The following is a 21,127-nucleotide window of genomic DNA, read 5'->3' on the forward strand; positions in this document are numbered from 1 at the left end:
ACCTTCCCCTTTAAAGCGTGCAGTCCTACCCCTAAAATCAAATCCAACCCAACCAACCAACCAACTATTTTATTGTCTCTATTTATATATTATATTATATATATATATATATATATATATATGTATATACAGAGAGAGAGAGTACTATTGAATACAGAAACTTACATTTGAAAGCTTGGAGGTTCTATCATGACAATTCCTTCATTTATAGCCCCACCTCCCAAAATTTCATCTTGCACCTCTATGCCATTATTTAATTTTCTCTTCTTACGAAGTTCATAAATATAACTTATCACATGATCCACAACTATTAATTTAAAGGTAGTTCTTGTTATAGAATCCCTTCTTCAAATTCCAATGATATTTTGGGAATTAACACTACAAAATAACAAATCATTTCTGACAAATTTTTAATTGAAAATTCAAAAGAAAAAAGTATTTTCAATGAATTTGAGATGAAATAATTTATTAGTAATTCTGTCAGATAAAATCAAGTCTGTAATAGTATTTCGTTGGAATTAAAAAAATGTAGCTTTTTCATTGTAAAATTAATCAATGAATAGGAAAAAGCTAGAAATGTAAGTCCAAATTTGAAGGAAAGACTATACTTAGAAATTACCAATAAATCAGTTGGTTGTACCTATACAAATAATTAAACCAGGTAAGACCACTTCTAGAAAATGAAATTCCATGAATATATACCTTTTATCCTGTCACAAAGAACATGAGAACTTATCTTAAAAGGAAAAAAAAGGTAGATGGATAAAATGGATTGCATGAAATGATAGGACAAAAGATAGAATGTGTCAGAGAAGGGGATGCAATGAACATTGCCGGGGGAGGGATATAGGAAAATGTCCTAAATACTTACCCTACTCGAATAATCAAAGCCTTTGTGGGGATGTTGGGGCCTTAGTGGGATGTCTCACATGGGTCTACTTGATGAGAGATGAGATTTGACCCTTTTATTTCTTTTTCCTTTTTAAAGTACTTTTTTTAGTCATTCTTCTAATACCCACTACGGAATTCATTAAGCTAGATGGGGAGGGGGGCTGTGGCTCTGTTAGTGAGGCATGACCCTTGAGACATGAACACTAGCACAAGTCGACCCTGCCTTGGGAGGCAACCTACCTCCCACGTTCCCCTCATTTAATACTAGAGCAAACAGAAGAGGAAATGGGGTTGTTCTGCTTTTCCTTTTCTTTTTCTTTATTTGTAGTTGGTTATACTTATCGTCTTCTTCGTTTCTTTCTTAAACAAATCAATAGAAATTTCAAAAATTGCACTCGTATATATATCCAATATCTAAGAGAGAAAATTATGCAATTATAAGTACCCTAGGATACGCTTGGAAAGTAGAGAAGATTATGAAAGCCTTTAAATGAAAATTGGAGATCGCACTTCAGTCTTTTTCTATTTAGGTGGAGGAATTATTCCTAGCAAGTGCCTCCACACGCACTACGAACTAGTCTTTTAGAAAACAAACTTATTTGGCCGACCTCCTTCTATTTAAAGCCCCACCTGCGCTCCTTCATGAAATTAAAAGGTGTGCCTTGTTAGATTTCTCCAATGGATACAAGTGAGTGAAGCAACTCAGAAACAGGTTGTGTAGAGTTGGATGGTATGGAAAAGAGTTACTCTATCCGACTGAAAGGTCAAGGGGAACAAACCTCATTTATTGGAGAGCATTAAATTGTCGAAGTTCAAATATCTTATAACACCTTAGCAAAAAAAAAAAAAAAAAATCTTTCAGCAAACAAGAGGTGAAATTAATTAAGGTCAATAGCAGTAATCAACCATTCGCTAAATATGAAATAGAATGTCTTAGAAAGGACCGTACTAAAAATGACTTCATTAAATGTTAATCATAATGCAAATTAAGTATGTCCTGACAGATCAGTCATACATTAAGATTTTTATAAAAAAATATATGATAGATTCTAAACAACAAACATATTTATTAAATCAAATTGAATTTCAGCGAATCCAATGGAAACGCAAAGTGCAATTTGAAGAAAATCAATGCTGACAATGGACCACCAAGTATCAATCTTTTATAACGTTCATGTTTTTCACATGTGGTTAAATATCACGTCAGAATATAATGGTTTAGACTTTAGATATAAGCTGTGAGAGCTAGCTGGGTAACGGACAACAACAAACGCGTAAAATGAAAGGAAATTCCATGCATGGAGGGCCGAAAAAATAGAAAATTTAACTGACCAAAAAACTCTCATCTTTCCCACCTGCGAGCATATTGTATGTATGACGGATGGTCAAATTCTCTCTAAGCACCAACATAATTACTTAATGTGGTACTACCCTCTGTGTGAGGGTTAAGTTCCAATGCATGGGAAAATTGTCCAAGGATATGACAAACTTTCTCCCCAAATTTCTTTCGATCGACGACCTCCCAATTAATCCCTAATGATTCTTCGAGTTATTGCACGTTTTGGTGATAAAAGTTTGTTTTCGGTTGAATGGGAAACTTATATGGGTGGCAAGAATATATAGAGATGTAGAGAAACTTTAGAAGTTTAATCAGATTATGGAAGCATACAATGAAATTCTCTGTCGCATTAAGAACAAGTTAAAAATTCACCCTTTACAAGTAAACCAAAAACATCACCGCTACCCATTACAGAAATCAACTAAATTCTAAATTCCATCTCTTATCTAAGCATCGGCATATTGCCCATAACTTGATGATGAGATGGCTGGCAAGTTTTCACCAAAGACGAGTAGCCCACATCAGCAATTGTTGCACTTGAAAACCCAACACCTATTGGCCTGTTAACAGCAGCCTGTTCCAAAGATTGCACCTGTCTCTTCAAGAATTTGACATAGTGAATGGCCTCGTCCAACATTGAAGCTGTGTCCATCTTAGTGCCTCCGGGAACAAGTCTTTGCAGTATCCTTATCCGCTCACTTATCCGCTCTCTTCTATGCCTGGCGGCCACACTCTGGGGATCCTTAGAGATCTTCACGTTCCTTCTTTTTGGAGGCTTGATGGATTCTGGGTCTATATGAATAGGCTGCATTGCTGCTATACGGAAAATCATCTCCCTCATTGCAGCCATGGAGTTTTTCTTATCTACTGAAGAAGGGTATGAATTTGTATCGTTGAAAGGAGTTGGATATTTGTACTTGCTGCTATTGGCCATATTGTTGGCCTGAAGAGGTGGAGTCATTGGTTCTTGAACTGGATGGTTGCCAATGAATGATAAAGTGGGAGGCGGGGTCATCAATGTATTGAGTGAAGAAACGTTGGGGTTTGGGTAAATTGGTGGTGTGGGCAGGATGCTGGAGATTGAAGTCCCATTAGAGAAGTGGATTTCAGGAAATATGGAAGGGCTCAGGAAAGGCTCACAAAATTCAGGAAGCTTTTCCATTTGCATCATCATTGTCATCATATCCATGTGATCTTCTGTTGAGGATTTCATCATGTCAACATCCATTGAATCTCAGACACACTAGAGTCTTCCCCTTTAAAAGTACCGCTGCGTACGTGCGTGCCGAGAGAGAGAGAGAGAGATGGGGAAGTCGGAAATGATAGTTCTGAAAGACTGAATGGGCAGAGGGATGGGGGGAGCTGAAAGATAGCTTTTATAGGGTTAGGGCTTTAATCAGAGATATGTGCAGAGAGATAAGGAGAGATGAAAAGTGTATTAAAAAGTATACTAATATCCAGCAAGGAAGCGGAAGGGCTTTATATAGCAACTTGTGACCAATTTTTAAAATTCATGCAAAGCTGATAGGAAAGTCCCCTCCCCCAAAACTCATTTATGATTGAATAGGTGATCTCTGATAGTGACCGCCCATTATGTGGGGCTAACTCTAATCACTGATCCTATCAACCATCCGATCTAGTGACCAGGAACACCAACTGAAAGTTCAAAGCCAACACGTGTGAAACAACCGATTGGTCACGCGTCTAGGCCCACAAATTGGATGGCTTGGATTAAAGGAATTGTTCAAATAAGGTGCATAAACCACTTTGTTCTTATGGATTGCGCCTTTGAGTACTGAAAGTGCTTGCTTTGCATGCTTTCCCTTAAAAAAAATTTTTTCCCTACTTTGTTGAAAGAAAGACCATGGAACCCCACAGTCACATGACATGTGTCAGAAGGGCAACCGCTTAGCGGGCTCCGGTGCCGGAGAAAGATTCCGGTGTCTTGGGAGACACTTTGACGAAAGTGAGACAGCAAGCTGTGAAAGTGGGTTAAGGAGTCAATATTCAATTGGAACTTTACTCCCTGACTTTAGTGTATTATTCTAGCTTGGGCAATATACTAAGGTGGTGGTGACGTACATTTGCAGTGGATACAGTTTGGTCTCTCTCCTCTCTCTCTAATCACTGATCGCCTTTGGCACGCTATTCAAGCTGGATTAGAAAGTGACGGTGATGCAGACCCCACTGCAAGTACACAGATGCTCCTTTTGGGTGAAATTTTTCTTTGTTGCTTGCTAACTGGTTGTAAAAAACTGACACTTTCATTCCTGAGCTACGTTTTCTCAGTTTTCATCAACTAGCATCTATAAAAAAATTGTCGACAGAAAGGACAATAAATTTGATTGACTTGGTAAAGGAATTTAAGTTTGCGTGAGAGATGACAAGAACATTAACTAACAAGATTGTTTCTAACATGATACTTAACTATGCTGTCAAAATTTTCAGGGGAAATTTATTAGAAAGAAACATCAGTATTGGAACAAGAATAGCTAGACTGAGATATCATTGATGTTTTCATGGTGGGTGGCGCTTATCTCCACTGTTTAGCTAGGGTGCATCTCTATAAATTTCAAACTTCCTCTTAAATGGAACTAAAACACATCCATGGCCATTGTTGAAAAGAAGTTCAATTGAACAAAATGAATAAATTACAGCTAATTGTGCATAAAACAGGTTTTACTCACACTTTCACATCATACTGTAAATGAATACAGAAAACCTCACTAATTAACAACACAAATTAATGAAAATGTTTCATCAATATCTTCTTTGATCTACTGCTTTGGGATTTAAACCATAGGTCAGAGTAATTCAAATCATATCAAAATGTGCTGTTTTCGTTTGTGTTTCTGATTAACAGTAACGTTATCCACCTACATACAAATTACTGTACCATACTGTGTAGTTTTCTTGTAAGTTAAGGACGTGAAACTCACAGTGTATTTTGGAAATGATACTGTGTAAGGACCATGACAAGTACATTTGAAGTGCACATGGGGGTCTGAGACTCAGTTTTTCCAGTAAGCTCAAAAACAAATATTTAATTCTGCATCAGTATCAGATAACTTCCCCCTATCTTCTGCCCCCCAGGCCAGGGACGCAAATTAGAGTCAAGGAAAATATTTAAAAAAAAAAATAGGAACAGTCCTAAAAATGATTTGTAGTAGAAAACAGTACATATTTTGATTACGTCTTGTAATATTTAAGAAAGCTTACAGAGCAGATAATTGCATTGCTCAGAAAGTGGTCCCATTGCTCATGAATCTTCAATTTTCTTTGCACTACATAATATTCTTCACCTAAGATGGATCTCTTTCATACAAGTTTCCGAAATGAACAAAACAAAAAGCCGCAATAGATATTCAACTTTTTCAGATTTGTCTAGCTTCGATCATCCAATTTATCATTAACAGTACTGGCGTGTGGAGAGAACCCTTTTCAGTGCATTCGAAAATAAAAGAGAACCCTTTTTTTCATGCATTCATAGAAATGAAGGCAACACAAAGAGATCTTCGAACTTTGAAACTTGACAGAGAAAATAAGGTGGCCTATCTTCATGTTGGACTGTGCTTCAATGATGGAGCAGGGGTCCGTGTCCACAAACTTCTAGTCTCCTACAAGCACGCAAAAGAAAAACAGTGATTCATTCATAAATGCGGGTCCGTTCAACTCTGCCAAAGTGCCAATTCAGGCCCTGCCGATGCACCTTATTGAAAACTCTAGGTCAAGATCTGATATATAGCAGCTCTAAAGTCCAAACAACTCCTCCCTAGTCCAATTTGGTAGGATAACCTTTTGGGTCCCGTCGGTTTATATATTCAATTGAAATTGGAGTTAACTGGCAAGTTCTTGATGGTTTTCTTTATCTGCTAGCTATTTTTGGCATAGTGGACAGGAATCTAAACGATGATAAAGACAATATAGAAAATGGACCACAAAAACAGATGAGATAGTCATGGTGGAGTCTATCGCGGAACCCGTTGTCATTATTCGGTGCTGATGTTACATAAATGAACACGACATTTTTCTTTGATGAAGACGCCGTCCAATTCTATAACAGAATCCAAGGGCTTGATGAGCCAAGCTTATCTAAGATGGGAGGAAGACTGACATATAGGCGTGAATGATCATTAACCACTTGGATTAAGCCGTGACACGGCCTATTAGAATTTAAGGCAGAGTCCCATCAAGAAGTTTGGATTTCCTTGTAATTAATACTAGTATATAAATTTAAAGGGTTTTTAGATGGTGTAATTACACCGGAGATGAAATCATACTCAACTCAATAGATAGCAAAACGAAAATCGGTACCTCAAATCTAATATAATTTGAATTTTGACGAATTTAAAACTCAAAATAATATGGTTTGAATTTTTTTTTAAAAAAAGAAAGATTAATTCCTTGTCTTTTCAAAATTTTTATTTTAAAAGATACGACACATTGATTGTTTCACAATTTAAATTATTCCGTCAAAATAATTAAAAATTAATTTATATTTGAATTGGCAATACTATGCTCTGATAAAATTTATAGACAATGAGAATCTATCAAGAGATTACTCCGTTCATACAATAAATTATTGACAGGAAAATATATTGAAAAACATCTTTAGAAACTTTGAAATCCCCACCCAAACAATACAATATAATTTGAACAAAATTGACTTGAAATCCCCACCCAAACTCAACGCGACGCAGCCAATTATAATCATTATCATTTTTGTTTGATTAATTGACACAACCACTTACCGCTTCAACTTAATAGATTATTACTTAGCAAAACAAAGAGAAAAATAATAATTATTTGTTGCACATAGCGTGGAAGACACCCAACGAAAGAAATAGACAAGAAGATCAAAGGAAGGAACGAGGTCTACTTTAGGATGGTACCAATAATTTCCGTCTTAACTAGTCAAATGAAAGAACCTTTCAACGGCACCCATGGCCTAATGGATAAGGCGCCTGACTTCTAATCAGGCGATTGTGGGTTCGAGTCCCACTGGGTGTGTACTTTCTATTTTTTCTACCGTTAAGTAAATAGAACGGACCAGAAGCCCATTATTCCTAATAGGCCCAGATCTCTATTGAAGACTTTTTATTAGGCCCAAAAGTCTATGAAACCCCGTGAGTCATGATCCCAAGAATCCAAATTACCCCACTCGATCTAGTAAGATTGTGGTTTGGCCCATTCAAATTAATTGCCAAACTTTTCTTTCTTTCAAGTTACTCATTTTTTTTGCTGACCAAGCCATCCATAATTAAATTACCTTCATTATGTTAATGTAAAAAATGCACAATAAATTCAGATGAAAATTTAAAGATAAAGAAATACACTACTAAATCTAAATGAATTCAGATAAATTATTATTGTCTTGCTACAAAACAAAAAAAAAAAACTGCCCTTAAGCTGTTCCCAAAAAGGGACAAATCGCTCTAAATTGCGTCATCAGTACTTTAATTATTAAAGCTCGAAAGGGTATCAAGCGGCCCAATCTAATCCCACCACGTCGGGCCAGCGGCCAGCCGCGTCCTTCGCCATCATACCATCAGTGATCAGTCGCATGTGCATTATGGCTCCTATCATTTGCCACTCTGGCACATGCCCCATTTTACTGTACTCATCACAATTCAACGAATTTGATTGGGCCACGTATGATGGAACCCACGAAAACCCTTACAGATCATAAAATCAAGCGGCTCAAAACCAATCTGAAACTATGAACTCTAACACACCGAAGACGACATACCTTTTGATGAGTCCTAGAACCGAGGCACGCGTTAAATGGAGCATTGATGAAGCACAGCTGTAACCCAATCACCTCTCTGCTCCACGTGACCCTATTGTCCCCTTAACCAAACCCAAACTACTTGCATTACAGTACTTTAACTCGTTAACTCTTCTTCTACAAGCTCCCAGCTTTGCAAACTCGGTTACTAGCGATGGCTTCTTCACTTCTCAGCAAACTTGTGTTTCTCCTTTTCATCACCTACATTGTCTTGTCGAACTCGAAAGTTGAAGCCCAAGTTGAAGAGACAAGGTTGAAGCTTATGAGAGATGCTTTGGAGTGGCCACTCTCAATGTCGCTTTACAGCGAGTTAAATGACAATGAGGAAGCTGATGAGGAGATAGATGATGAAGAGGAAACTGGGTATAGTCGTAGATCTTTGTTTTGGAAGAGAATGAGATATTACATTTCGTATGGGGCGCTTTCTGCTAACAGAATCCCATGTCCACCGCGGTCAGGGAGGTCTTATTATACACTCAACTGCTTCAAGGCTCATGGCCCTGTCCATCCTTACACCAGGGGTTGTTCCAGGATCACTCGGTGCAGGCGATGAAGGTTATTAACTTAGGCTTTGAGCTGGGTGAAATTTGGTTTTGTAAGGATTAAAGTTTATATGTGATACTGTGGAAGATTTTAGTGTTATATAGCTAATATAGCGTGAGTTTTGGGACTTGAGAGGGTTTTTTTTTCTATTTCTTTTCTGGTTGTGTTGGTGTGATTTTGATGCTGTAGGAGTATTTTGTGTTGGCGCATTTTTATGTGGATTAGCACTGTGATTATATGTGTAATGAGGTTTAAACTGCTTTATCTTTATGGTAATTGTTTCAAGTAGTATATACTAACTTTTTGACTTCGTTGTATTTTTAATCCATTTGCTCGATTATCATATGATAGAGCTGTTCCTGTTCTCATATGTGGTCTCCTAAACTTACATAACATGTAATTGCTTGAAGACTTGAACCTGCTAGATCTTTTTCAGTGTCAGCTCATGCAAGCCTGGGATTGCATTTGTTGTTTTTTAGTTTACCTTTGCTAATAGATTCTGAGATCAATGTGGAAGATTTGGGTAATGTGCAATCTACCATTTGAGCGTTTTAATGTATAAAGAGTTCGGTTCGGTTATGATTATGGTAGGTAAACAATGTAACTAACATAAGAACTTCGACTGATTTGTCATAATTAATGAGTACTTTCTTGACTAGACTGATTTGTCATAATTTAATTATATGTCAAATTATGAAAACATTACATTATTACTATGTAATTGGGTAAAGAGTAATGTTAAGTAGGCTTCCGCTTTGGTGAGTTAACGGGCAAATGGTTTGGATAACATTGTGAACATTTAAATTCTGATTATTAGTTTTAAAATCTCGGATTGGTTCTCTTGTTTGTGTTTGCTTTCCATTATTGTGAGTTGTTTGATTGCCTCGTCTGGATGAGGAGTGGATTCCAGGGAGAATTGTCTTTTTCATTACTCTATTCCATTCCAATAAGCAAAATTAACCTGGTGTTTATGTCTGTCCTTCGGTGATTAGCTTTTGGTAGCCTAGCCTCAAGATTATTACACTAAGTACTAGCACATTTCGTGTCGAGCTGTGAGTCACAAAGGAAAAGAAAAGAAAAAGGTTAAACACTTTTCAAATCTTCAATAATATCATATGCTGTCCCAGCTACTTTCCAGCAACTTACTTTACCCTCATTAATGAGACAAATTTAATGGTGGATGGATCATGAGTGGGTTGGGGTAGTTGTTCAAATTTTGATACAGGATGGAAGGAAGAATCAACAATGAGGTTCTCCCTCTCTCTTTTGCTTAACCAAAAGAAAGAATGAAGTTGAAGGTGTTTATTTGCAGTAAGCTGTTTCTCCTCGGGTGATGTCAGATATTGAGTTTCTTAGTGTGAGACTGACTGTTAAGGCTCAGTGTACTACTTTTAGAAGCCTGATCAGTTCTAGTACTCAACTCACTCCACAGGTGATGTCTATGCCCATCATCACTGATCATTTTCTTGGTTATTTGGCATCAACCTCATGTAAACTGTAATGGATTCAATTCCAGTCATGACTGGTTAAATCTGTCATCTTTCTATCAACAAAAAAGAGATGGAGCTTCAACTGCAAGTCACAAGAAGGAGCCGAGGCCCTCTTACTGAGTGGGATACAAATGGGCAGGTTTTGGCTGTTTAGATTTTAGGCAGGCCAAAATTGGGCCTGATCCATATGATATCCTAAACAGGAATTAAGTATTTCAACCCTAACCAACCACAAAGTCAACCAGAAAAGTCGAGAAATGCGTATGAATATTTCCTAGATTTGCTTGCTTACCAGTGTTTTAGACGTTGCCATGGATTGTAGAGCTAAGACCTCTAGCTAAGTTTTCTGTAATAAAATAAAAGCTCCATTTTACTCAATTTCAAGCCAAAACTCAAAACAAACCTATAGGTTAATCAAGTCAAACTCAAAGAAATCACTATTCTAATTGGCTTGTTTCTTTTTATTCGTTCCAGAACTGGAGGTTGAGACCAATGATGAAATCGAAGCAGGTAACAAGCAAGAAAAATGTGTTGTGGCTGCTACACGCCTTTTTGTTTACCAACTTTGTTCTAGAAATCAACTCAGTGGAAAGTTGTAAACCGGTTTTAGAAGACTAAGCTTCATTAATTAGTTAGGTAGTGTTCCTCAAAAAAAAAAAAAATCCCTTTGTGAACTTTGGTTTGTATTTTCCTCTTCACCTCAGTTCACTGTTTGATCTGTAAACAGTTTATCAGTTCTGAAACTTTTTGGTTCAAAAGCATCAAAATGTGTGGTCATTCAATTGATTCGTCCTTTGGACACATGGTCGTCTCAAATTAGATTCACTGGGGATTGCTATAAATGAAAACTGCGGCACAATCTATGCAGCAATCACAGGAGTTGGATCAGTCATGGCTACATAGAATCTGAGCAGTAGGAACCATGTATCCTAAGTAAGATATGAAATCTCTGTCAAAATCCCAGTCGTAAAAACCCCCAAACTGTCTGACATAATTAGACTAATGTGTCAATTCTTTGAAGATATGAAGAAATCTTTGTTAGCCCAAGTTTACTTTGGATGCCAAAGTTGGGGAAATACCCTTAATCTGTATTGCACTTTTGAAGGTCTCTATCAGGCTAGATTTGCGCTTAGTGGAAGAACAGTGCAAGCCTTGTTGCAAACTCCATTCAAATCTAAGATACAATCAAGAGATTCGAGAGAGTCCAAGTTTTTAAGCTGAGTTCAGTTCCTGATTCATGGCTGGTATGATTAGAGAGTAGAGTAGTTAGCGGCGTCGGTGTCTGCTGATATCAAAAACCAATTGGTCAAGTAACTTAATCAAGTTGGAGAGTTGCAGTCCAGGTGGGTGTGTCTTTCAATCAAAATTGGTAACAGTCCTGCCTTGAATCTTTCATTATTTGGACAATTAGCTGATCCAACAAATATCGTCTTCAATCAAAAGAGCAGCCCTTAGTGGGTGGATTGCTATCAACTTGACAACTTTCTTTCTCTACCTAACAAAATATAACTAAAATTGGTGTCCTTTGTGATTTGTCCTTATGAAGTAATTGCTGAGGCAAAGCTTACATGAGACCTACTAGGATTGTATAATATTCCTGCAGGCACTGAAATTATCGCTTGCCTTTAACATTTGACTTTCACTAGTTAATTTAATTTAATTGAAAACCATTTTTTCAATTAATTATTTTTTTGTCTATCAAGTACAATTTTGAACAAAGAAAGATAAAAGGAACCCGACTGTTTTATAAAAAAAACACATACATATATTATTAAATTAAATATTCAAATATCATTTTAAATTGAAAATTAATAACTTAACACCAAACTCTCTCTCTTTCTCTCTCTCTCTCTCTCTATATATATATATATATATATATTTATAGGAAAAGTAAAGGAGTAGCGGTGGTGAAACAAATCCGAACTCGAAAATTCATTTGAAAAAACTCAAATTTAAAATTAATAAAATTTGAAATAATTAAAATCTAAAATAATTTGAATTTAATACAATTTGAACTAAAATAATGTAAATCTTAAATGATTCAAACCGGATATGGATTTAAATGATTGAACTTATATAAAAAAATGCATGTAATTGTTTAATATATTAACTGTTTAGGAGTAAAAAAAGAAAAGGTGAGGTTGAATCTCTGGAAATAACAGCATGGATAAAAAGCTGGGTCTTCGATTATCCTAAAATAGCAGCTTTGGTGAAGTGAGATTCAAAGCATTGGACTTTCAACGCCGACTCACTTTGGTGGACGCTTTGAAGAATGGTTTGCAAGTAAACGTAAACCTGGATGTTGACATATTCAATGAACCAAATTTTCCTTTATCTAAAATTTTGTTCCAAGTTCAGCAGCGGAGCCAATTTTTGAGCTTGACCCAAGCCTAATCTACACAGTTGTTTTTATCTTTTTAAACGTGGGGAATTGTGAACCTGCCCCGTTCTTTCGCTCATGTGAACAGTCTTGCTCAGCACTTAGCCCACTTGAAGTCTAAGCCAGCTGAAAGAGTTAGCAATAAGTAAAGCCAACTTGATCTCTAACATTTTAAAAGGGGAAAAAAAAAAAAAAAAAAAACTTGGAGGAGAATCCCCCATGATTGATGGATCCAATTCACTTATGTAGGTCCAAAAGCTTGATACGAACAAGATTAAGATCAATCTGGGTCCCATTTTCACAATCTCCCCAAAAGATTAACTCCTTCTAGCAAAAAAATAAAATTAAAATGAAAAACCCATTAATTATTATGCAGCCGAAAGCAAACAAAATTTGGCGATTGCAGTGGCGCAAAAACAATCGGAGGCGGATCCCGATCGAAAGGGTCAAAATCAAACAAGGGCTGCTTGGCTGTGGCTGCCCCCCTGGTCCCGGGTTAGAGTGGCCAAGATTCCATGAACCTTTGAGAGTTGCACTAGCATGAGCTCAGAGGGGTGAGCTAGGGGTCCCCACAGACCGAGGCTGCATTTTTAACGGATATTGACTAGTAGAACCCGCAAAACCGCACTTGGTGCATTGCATGGTGCAATTTGGTATTTGTTTGTTTGCTGGTCGGCTCGGCTATCCTCCGCTTTTACGGACCATCGAGGTTCATATTTTGTTTGCCAAATAAATTGATAGCTGATTAGACGCGGTCGCACCGTCTGTTTCAACGACGGTTCGTTGTATCTTTGGCTCACGTGGGTCGTGGCCTAGTCCAAGAGCCGACAAAATCCCACTATTCCAGTATTTTTCTTTCTGTTTCTCCCAGGAAAATTGATGTTTTGACGGCGAGCCAGAATTTTTTTTTTTCGGTTTTGGATTTAATTAATAAACTTATGTTATCTTATTAATTTTTGCGCCGTAGAAAAAACATTTTCGATGACTTCCATGTTGCCAAAAGTAAGCTAAGGGTGCTACCAAAAGAAGTAGCTAGCCACGGCTCGTTCAATCTTTTCCATAAAATTAAACAAAAAATTGTACTGGGTATAAACAAGCTCAAAGTCCCAACTTTAATTAAAAGAAAATTTTTTCCTTTAAAACGTTTATCCATTCAATACATTTTAAATTAAATTACATACTAACAAAAAAATTTGTTAATTGCTATTCGTGGATGGATTTAACTCATCTTTCATGAGCATTAATTGGTTTAATTAATTGAATTTCATAAATAAACAGTAGGATTAAAACAAATTATGTAATTAAAATTTTTTCCCAATAAATTAAAGAAATTGACAACTATCACGAGAAAAACATATAAGCCATCTTCACTAATTAATGTTGGCGCCTTTTTGGTGGTTAACAAATCAAAGAAAAGGAGTTGTATAATATATATTATTATAATATGGAAATCACTTTCATGTAACTTGGACGCTTCCTTTCAAAATTAGCAACTCAGAAAACGTGAGCTCTAGCGGAAAGAAGGATATGCTTTAGTTTGAGCGTTGTCCAACCTATACCTAATGAGTAAATCACACCCATCTACCCCTCCAACACTTTCATACAAAGAAATTGCTCTCCACCCACACCAAAAAAAGGGAAAAAAAAATGCTAAACGTCTGATAGAGGCCAAGAGCTTTCCCATCTTTTTCATGCAACCTTGATCCGTTGCATATTTTATACATGTTGACGTGATATGCCCTTTTTCAGTTTTCTAACTTAAAAATCACAACATTAAGCAAAGCTTGACCCCACACGTCCTTCTATCCCCTTCATTCACTTGGGAATGATGCTGAGAGACTTTCCGGTACACAAATTGTCTGCCTTCCTTTCAAGTTTCATCAGCTATAATTTAAAAAAAAAAAAAAATTGAAAAGCCTTAAAAAAGAAAAGGATTGGTAGAGGGGGAGGCTAGGAGCACGTGAAGGCTTTGGTTCTTGGAATTTAACTACAAAAAACGTCCATTGTGCTATAACTGTCTAAAGCAATGCACAGTATATAACAAGCAGAGAGGAAAGAAAAAAAGGGCATGGATTGCGAAGTAAGCAAAGCAAAGAAAAGAGGAGGGCTAGAAAATGATTGGGTCCTTCCTCCTTAGGGAAATTAGAAAGAAATTAAGCGGTGCCCAACAGACAAGTGATATATAATTTCAGGGGTAGAACGTGCCAACATGTGATGGCTAAGTTTTGCAGAGCGAAAACGTGACCTCCCCTTTTCTCTTTCTTTGTGCAGAGAGAGAACTGGATTCGAAGTGAATGCTACTGATTCCATGATGAGCTCACTTTCCAGTTAAACAAGTTGGCCAAATTGATCTGAATTTTCAAAGCTTAGGTAATGTTAACGTGCAGCTGGATTGAGGATGATCTGAAACCCACACCGCCTCCTCATGACAGTTATGGGATATTAATTGTCTCATTGGACCCTCCCTGTTTCATCTATTTTATTAGTATTTTTAAACTAACTTTTAAGGCTAGTAATTGTTAAAATATATTTTGCATTGGCAACTTATCAACCTATGCATGCCTAGTCATAATTCTTTTTTTATGTTTGAAAAGTAATTAATTCAGAATGTTCTTATAAAAAAAAACTCAAATCAAGAAGTTTTTTTAATTTATTTAAATATGTACTATATAACAATCATAATTTAAAAATGACTTTTAAAAGAGAATATGCTTAATTCAAGACAATCAAATCCAAATATGCTACAATCTTAATTAAGAATTCGAATGACAACAAGTCTTAGCTAGGTTCAAGTCTGTTCATCTTATGTTGAAAATGATTGTCTCATTATTTATTTTATTTTTTAAATGGGTGTAATAGTTTGTTATGATTGTAATTTTTATTTGTATATATTTACAAATTTATCAAAAATTGAGTGAAAACGTTTACGTTCATTATGTAATTTATTATAGAAAAAAATATTGAATTAAGTAATGCAAGTTACTTGGTTTTGTATAATTAGGTTAATTTTAAAATAGTTTATTAGGGCAATTGCCCATACTTGTTGTGAGCTGGGTCAGGTGGTGACAGCCGGCAACACTAGGGAAACCAAGCCAACGTGTTTAATATCAAGATCCCAAAAAGGAAATATGGTGCTACCAAATTACGTGTATTTTGCTTTAAAGAATTGAAATCTACTTGATAAGGCAGGGCTTTCAAACATGATGGACATTGTTCACAGCACATGAGACACGCGTTCGGAGATTTTGTGTCTACAGATAGCTGCTTCCACATTCAATTGTATTTAGCCTATCACTGCCAAATAAAATAAAAAAAAATTAAAGAAAGATAATCAATCATATAAAAAAGTGAATCATAAATTGCCAACTCTATATTGTTAGGCAACCCCCATAAAAATTAGTTACATTTCTTTTCCTTCAGGTGACAACTGGAATTGTGTGCTTTACTGTTTGAACATTGTAAGAGAAAAGAGAGGGACACGTAGACAACCACCCATGCCAAAGGAAGATTAGGATCTGATCACTGACTATGCTTTGTTTCCATGTAACAAAAAAGAAAGTTGATTTTCAATGTCAAGTTATCACAATTTAATTAAATGATTATCTTATACATTGTGGGACGTGATATTTAAAAATTTCACGAGCAATTCATATTTTTTTTCGATATAAATTCTATAAATAACTTAGTTAAATGACAAGAAAGTTGATAGAGAAATGGGGTAAATAGTCTTAATTATTAACAACTCTGTCTTTGTCCATTACTTTGATCTTGAAAACAGAAAATCTAACTTGATCATAAATTTGTAATTTATTGCTAATTCTTTGACAAATGCTCTTTAACAACTCCTAACATTTATCAACAATATTAATTACACTAATTTAGTCAATTTGCTTTCCTTTTTTTTATATATAAAAAAAACAAACAAACTGATTTAATTAAAGTTTATATGGGTGGGTTAATTAAACTTACACGTATGTCTACTACAAGTATAATTAATTATAACCAAATTAATCAGCTACTAAAATAGTATTAAAGAGGGGGAATGCCTCATGAGCCATGCTTAATTAAGTATTTAGAAAAATTGTAAATTTGTAATGGAATAGTAGTATGGTATAAAAATCCAAATCCGCGTGGTGTTAACTCTCGAGTAAAAATCTCAACGGATCCGCCATATCAACCACGTTTCAAAACTGGGGTACGTTGTTTTCGTATCCAAATTTGGAAAATCATAAAAAAACAAATAAATATCCTTGCTTATCACGTGCATTAATTACAGGAAATTTCATCTCATACCACGAGAATTGGCCGCCTACCAATAAAATAAACAAAAAATTAAAAAAAAAAATTCTTCCTCCTATATATAAAAGGTTTCCGCCACTTGAAAGCCCTGCGGCCTCTGTTTTTTGTTCGCTTTGTTTTTCTCTCACAAAGAAAGAAGCTAAAGAGCCCTCTGCTTCTCCCAAAACCGGCCCTCAACTGAGAAAACAACCTTGATTTCTTGAGTGAAAGTTGGAGTCTTCAATGGACTGGGTTCGAGGAGATACCATTGGGTGCGGAAGTTTTGGTACTGTCAATTTGGTATTACCTAAAAAGGGTTTTTCAAAGAGCCCTTCTGTAATGGCTGTCAAGTCTTGTGAAACCATCAAGTCTGTTTCTCTCAAGAGCGAGAAGGAAGTGCTTGATCAACTTGGTTTTTGCCCGCAAATCATCCGTTGTTTTGGCGATGGTTATACACTCGAGAACGGTGAGAGCTTGTATAATCTGTTCTTGGAGTATGCTGATAAGGGAAGCTTGGCTGATCAGGTTAAGAAAAGTGGTGGAAACTTGATAGAATCCGATGTTAGAAGATATGCAAGATCGATACTTAAAGGGTTACTCTTTGTTCATGCCAAGGGGTTTGCTCACTGTGATATTAAAGTTCAAAATGTTCTTTTGTTCGGTAATGGGAATGTCAAGATAACTGATTTTGGATTGGCAAAGAGAATCGGGGAAGAAGAGGGAGATGAACCGAGGAGGATAGAAATCAGGGGAACTCCTCTTAATATCGCGCCAGAGTCGGTTAATGATAATGAGTATGATTCACCTGTGGATATCTGGGCACTTGGGTGTGTCATTGTTGAGATGTTTACAGGGAAACCTGCCTGGAATTTGAAACCAGGAACAAACTTGGCGGCTTTGTTGATTAAAATTGGTGTTAGTGATGAATTGCCTGAAATTCCTGCAGAGTTATCTGAGGATGGAAAAGATTTTCTTGAAAAGTGCTTTGTCAAGGATCCAAATAACAGATGGACCGCTGAGATGCTCCTGGATCATCCTTTTGTGGCTGCTGATGATGAGACTGTTGCACTGGAAGAAGAATCGCCATCTCCAAATTGTTCTTGTGAAGAATTTTCAATGTCACCAAGATGTCCTTTTGATTTTCCAGACTGGGTTTCAACCCAATATACAGCTTCTTCTCAATCAACTTTCCAAGAGAATTCAAGCCTCGTTTCATCGTTTTCGAGTTACTTGTCATCACCTTTGGATCGGATTCATCAATTGGCTTGTCATCAGGCACCCAATTGGTCAGTTTCCGGGAGCTGGATCACCTTGAGGTAGAAGAAGAGAAAGTGGTTTAATTGCCTTCATCAAATCTGACGGCTCTGATCCAATTGGTTTTCGTTTTTTGGTGGCAATTGGTGATGATTTTTGTTTGTAAATGATTAGGAAAGCGTAGGCAGACTGACTTTTTTCTGATGAAAAGTTCTGATTGGCTACTCAGATGGCCACAGAGTGTACAGCGATTCTTTATTTGAATTTTCCTTAAAATAAAAAGAAAAATTCCAATTCCTTTCCCAACAAATATTGAACTTTACTTACGCAGAAAATTAACCCTGAGTTGTTAAGAATTTGTTGGGCTGCTTCAGTTCAAGTTCCAATTCCAATCAAATTTTACCTAATCATCATTTTTTTACGGCGGTCGGTAATTGTTCATCTAACATTGAGATATTCAGTCTAACAATCCGTGTGTTGTATTCTCAAATTCCAACTTTTGACTTGACCCCTCGAGCATATGTGAACATAGACTCCTAAATTTCAAAGAGTAACACATTCATGTGTTCGAACTTCCAAGGACTAATGGGAGAAGGTGAGGAAGAGATGAATCTGCTACTTCTCTTTGATGAAATCATGGTTGACATATTGCAGTCTGAACTGAATTCACGTGTGAAACTCGTGCTTGTTTTCTTGTGGAGCTTATTATTTTGTCCAAACTTCAAATACCAGGCAGGGCAGCCACATAGCCAACCAGCAGGGCAGCTCAAGTCATACAAATAAACTAGTCGAACTTCTAGCTTTGGTGATTGACTGAGATTAATTTAGATTTTTCAATCATGTAACGTAATGTTGATGTCAATATAAAGTTAACCGAATATATATTTTTACTTCTTTTTATTTTGTTTTACCGTTTCGTTCTTTTATTTAGAATTACACAGTTAATGAACTTTATATACTTACACATTATAAATATTATAATTTTATAATAAAAAATAAAAGAGCAATTCAGTGAAGTATCATTGTCTTTCAATAAAATAACTTAATAATAGTGAAACGAGTGATAAAGAATTTCCTTGCGTTAAGCAATAATGATTTCTCAACGCCCAGAAGAAGCAAAGAATGTAGGCAGACTGCAGCCTGCCGACACCTCTATCTAGATTGCCCCAACCCAAGCATTTTGTAAAACAACCCGTCGGTGCAGCATAAGTCGTTGGGTGGGACTTTGGGTTGTGGTCTAATGCATGACAAAAGCTAAACTAACTTGCTTTAACCATTTTGTACTCATATCCACACCAAACTCTTTTTCTTTCATTTCAAAAGCAAATAAGTAGTAGCAATAATAAGGAATTTAGCAAGTCAATACCAAAACTAAATGTTAATATTAAAATATATGAACCCATGTCAATATGTGGACAGGAGAATGCAAAGTATTAAACTTAACAGCTCATCAGTATTTTGGATCCAATTCCATCCACAAGATTGGCATGCCATACATAAAGAAGAAACGTTTTCCATGAGATTCATATGCTATATATAACATCCAAATGTCATTGCTTCATAACTACGCCCTCTATATGTATATATATATTTTTCTTCCAAAGTTATGATAAAGAATTTATGAAGATCTCCTCACCTAATCATCATGATTCTGGTTCATGTTGCTTTTGATTGTCGCCGGTTTGAGTTTTTTGCAAACCTTCCTTTCATTTCATTTCCTTTTCTTTTTTTTTTTTTGTTTGTTTTTCTTATGATTTTCATCTTGGGTTTTCCTTCTTGAACAAGTGATGCGCATTAGTTTGTAGTGGACTTCGGATCATTGCAAGATGAGACTTTATACTAACTTTGTAGGAGGAAAAGTATAACTGATTAAGAGTGCTGGTTTAATTTAGATGGCATTAACATAACATGGACCTCTCCCCTCTGGAATTTGGAATGGATGGTATCTATCTTTGTCACTATGATGACTTTGAACTTTGAGGCAAAGGCTGGCGGCTAATGAAGGCATGGCAAGTGGTTAGTTGGCTACATGGCTAGAAGAGTTTAGGCCCTCAAAAGAGCTGCCCCCACATCCATAAACTGGCATATTCTTTCCGTTTGAACTTAAGGATGCTTTGGTTTCATTACCCACAGAAGAAATCGGAAAATGAAGGTACATGTTTGTAATTGACTCTTTGAGAAATTCAGGAAAAAAGAAAGTGTGGTGAAAATGTTTTATCATCATGTAGACATGCCATGAGGAAAAGGAAACTGCAATTGCCTTGAATGCAGACTTTGTTTTTATTCAGGCAAGTTCCTGGAAGCTCCTTGTCGAAGCTGTTCTTTCTTTCTTTTTAACCTTTCTCCAGAGAGTTAGTCCGCCACTTCTCCTCTTGTGTATCCAGCTAAAAAGAATGATGGGATTGATTCCAGGCATAGATCAGCAAAGAACATAAACTTGGGTTTCAAAGGTATATGTATGAACAATGGAGCAATTCATGTAGACCACTTGCTGCCTGAAGGGGGTGGGAAATGTCCAAGTTAGGATTCGAAGGCTCTCTCTCTCCTTTGGTCCAGGCCCCAGTTTTTAATACTTTATGTCAAGTTATGTGAATCAAATGGTCAGAATTATATATGCTTGTTGTTTAGTTCTATAATTGAACTTGAGCTTGATTTATATGTATTTAACAAATTAATGTAGTTTGAACAAGAAAAAGGTGATTTATTTATTTAAGCTTTTGGATTTATAAAGTCCAAGAACAGTTTGTTATAAATGTGTAAAACTTAATTGTTCAAAATTAAGTATAATATATACACGTTTCATTCCTAAAGTTGATATAATTTCATTATTAAGCTTAAAAGTTAGAATACATTTTCATATATTTTTCATTAATATATGAAAAATTCTATAAAGATTAAGGTTGAGTTTGCAATTATAATGCATAGTTCAATTTATCTTGGAAAAGTTCGCCGAAACCCGCTTAATTATATGTATATAATTTAATGTTATCATAATAAAAATACTTTTAATTTTAATATTTGTAATATTTGAACTTATATATTTTGTATTATAAATAGTAAAACACATTATTTGACAAGTCTAATGACAACCCAAAGCATCCCTGTCCAAACCCGGCCCAAAGGTAAATCCGGCTTCCCACTACTGCTAAAGATTTTATTAAAAT

At 36.0% G+C, this 21,127-nt stretch overlaps 3 protein-coding genes and 1 non-coding gene across 4 annotated transcripts; 3 read left to right on the plus strand and 1 right to left on the minus strand.

Moving 5' to 3' along the window:
- Window positions 1-2,553: 2,553 nt before the first annotated feature.
- HEC1 (basic helix-loop-helix (bHLH) DNA-binding superfamily protein) lies at window positions 2,554-3,629 on the minus strand. The gene has a single exon (XM_007047216.3). It carries the CDS (start codon window positions 3,456-3,458, stop codon window positions 2,673-2,675), a length of 786 nt encoding a protein of 261 aa, XP_007047278.3. The 5' UTR covers window positions 3,459-3,629; the 3' UTR covers window positions 2,554-2,672.
- A 3,538-nt stretch (window positions 3,630-7,167) lies between these two features.
- Window positions 7,168-7,240, plus strand: TRNAR-UCU (transfer RNA arginine (anticodon UCU)). Its single transcript has one exon. It is a non-coding gene; the product is annotated as a tRNA-Arg (tRNA).
- An 857-nt stretch (window positions 7,241-8,097) lies between these two features.
- Window positions 8,098-8,860, plus strand: RALFL34 (ralf-like 34). Its single transcript, XM_018114456.2, has one exon. The coding sequence runs from the start codon at window positions 8,173-8,175 to the stop codon at window positions 8,569-8,571; it is 399 nt and encodes a 132-aa protein (XP_017969945.2). The 5' UTR covers window positions 8,098-8,172; the 3' UTR covers window positions 8,572-8,860.
- A 7,952-nt stretch (window positions 8,861-16,812) lies between these two features.
- On the plus strand, window positions 16,813-18,273 carry LOC18611144 (mitogen-activated protein kinase kinase kinase 20). Its single transcript, XM_007047219.3, has one exon. The coding sequence runs from the start codon at window positions 16,953-16,955 to the stop codon at window positions 18,027-18,029; it is 1,077 nt and encodes a 358-aa protein (XP_007047281.3). The 5' UTR covers window positions 16,813-16,952; the 3' UTR covers window positions 18,030-18,273.
- Window positions 18,274-21,127: the final 2,854 nt, after the last annotated feature.

The sequence above is a fragment of the Theobroma cacao genome, chromosome 1 (genome assembly GCF_053813885.1).
Source record: "Theobroma cacao isolate CCN51 chromosome 1, ASM5381388v1, whole genome shotgun sequence".
NCBI classification, from domain to species: Eukaryota; Viridiplantae; Streptophyta; class Magnoliopsida; order Malvales; family Malvaceae; genus Theobroma; species Theobroma cacao.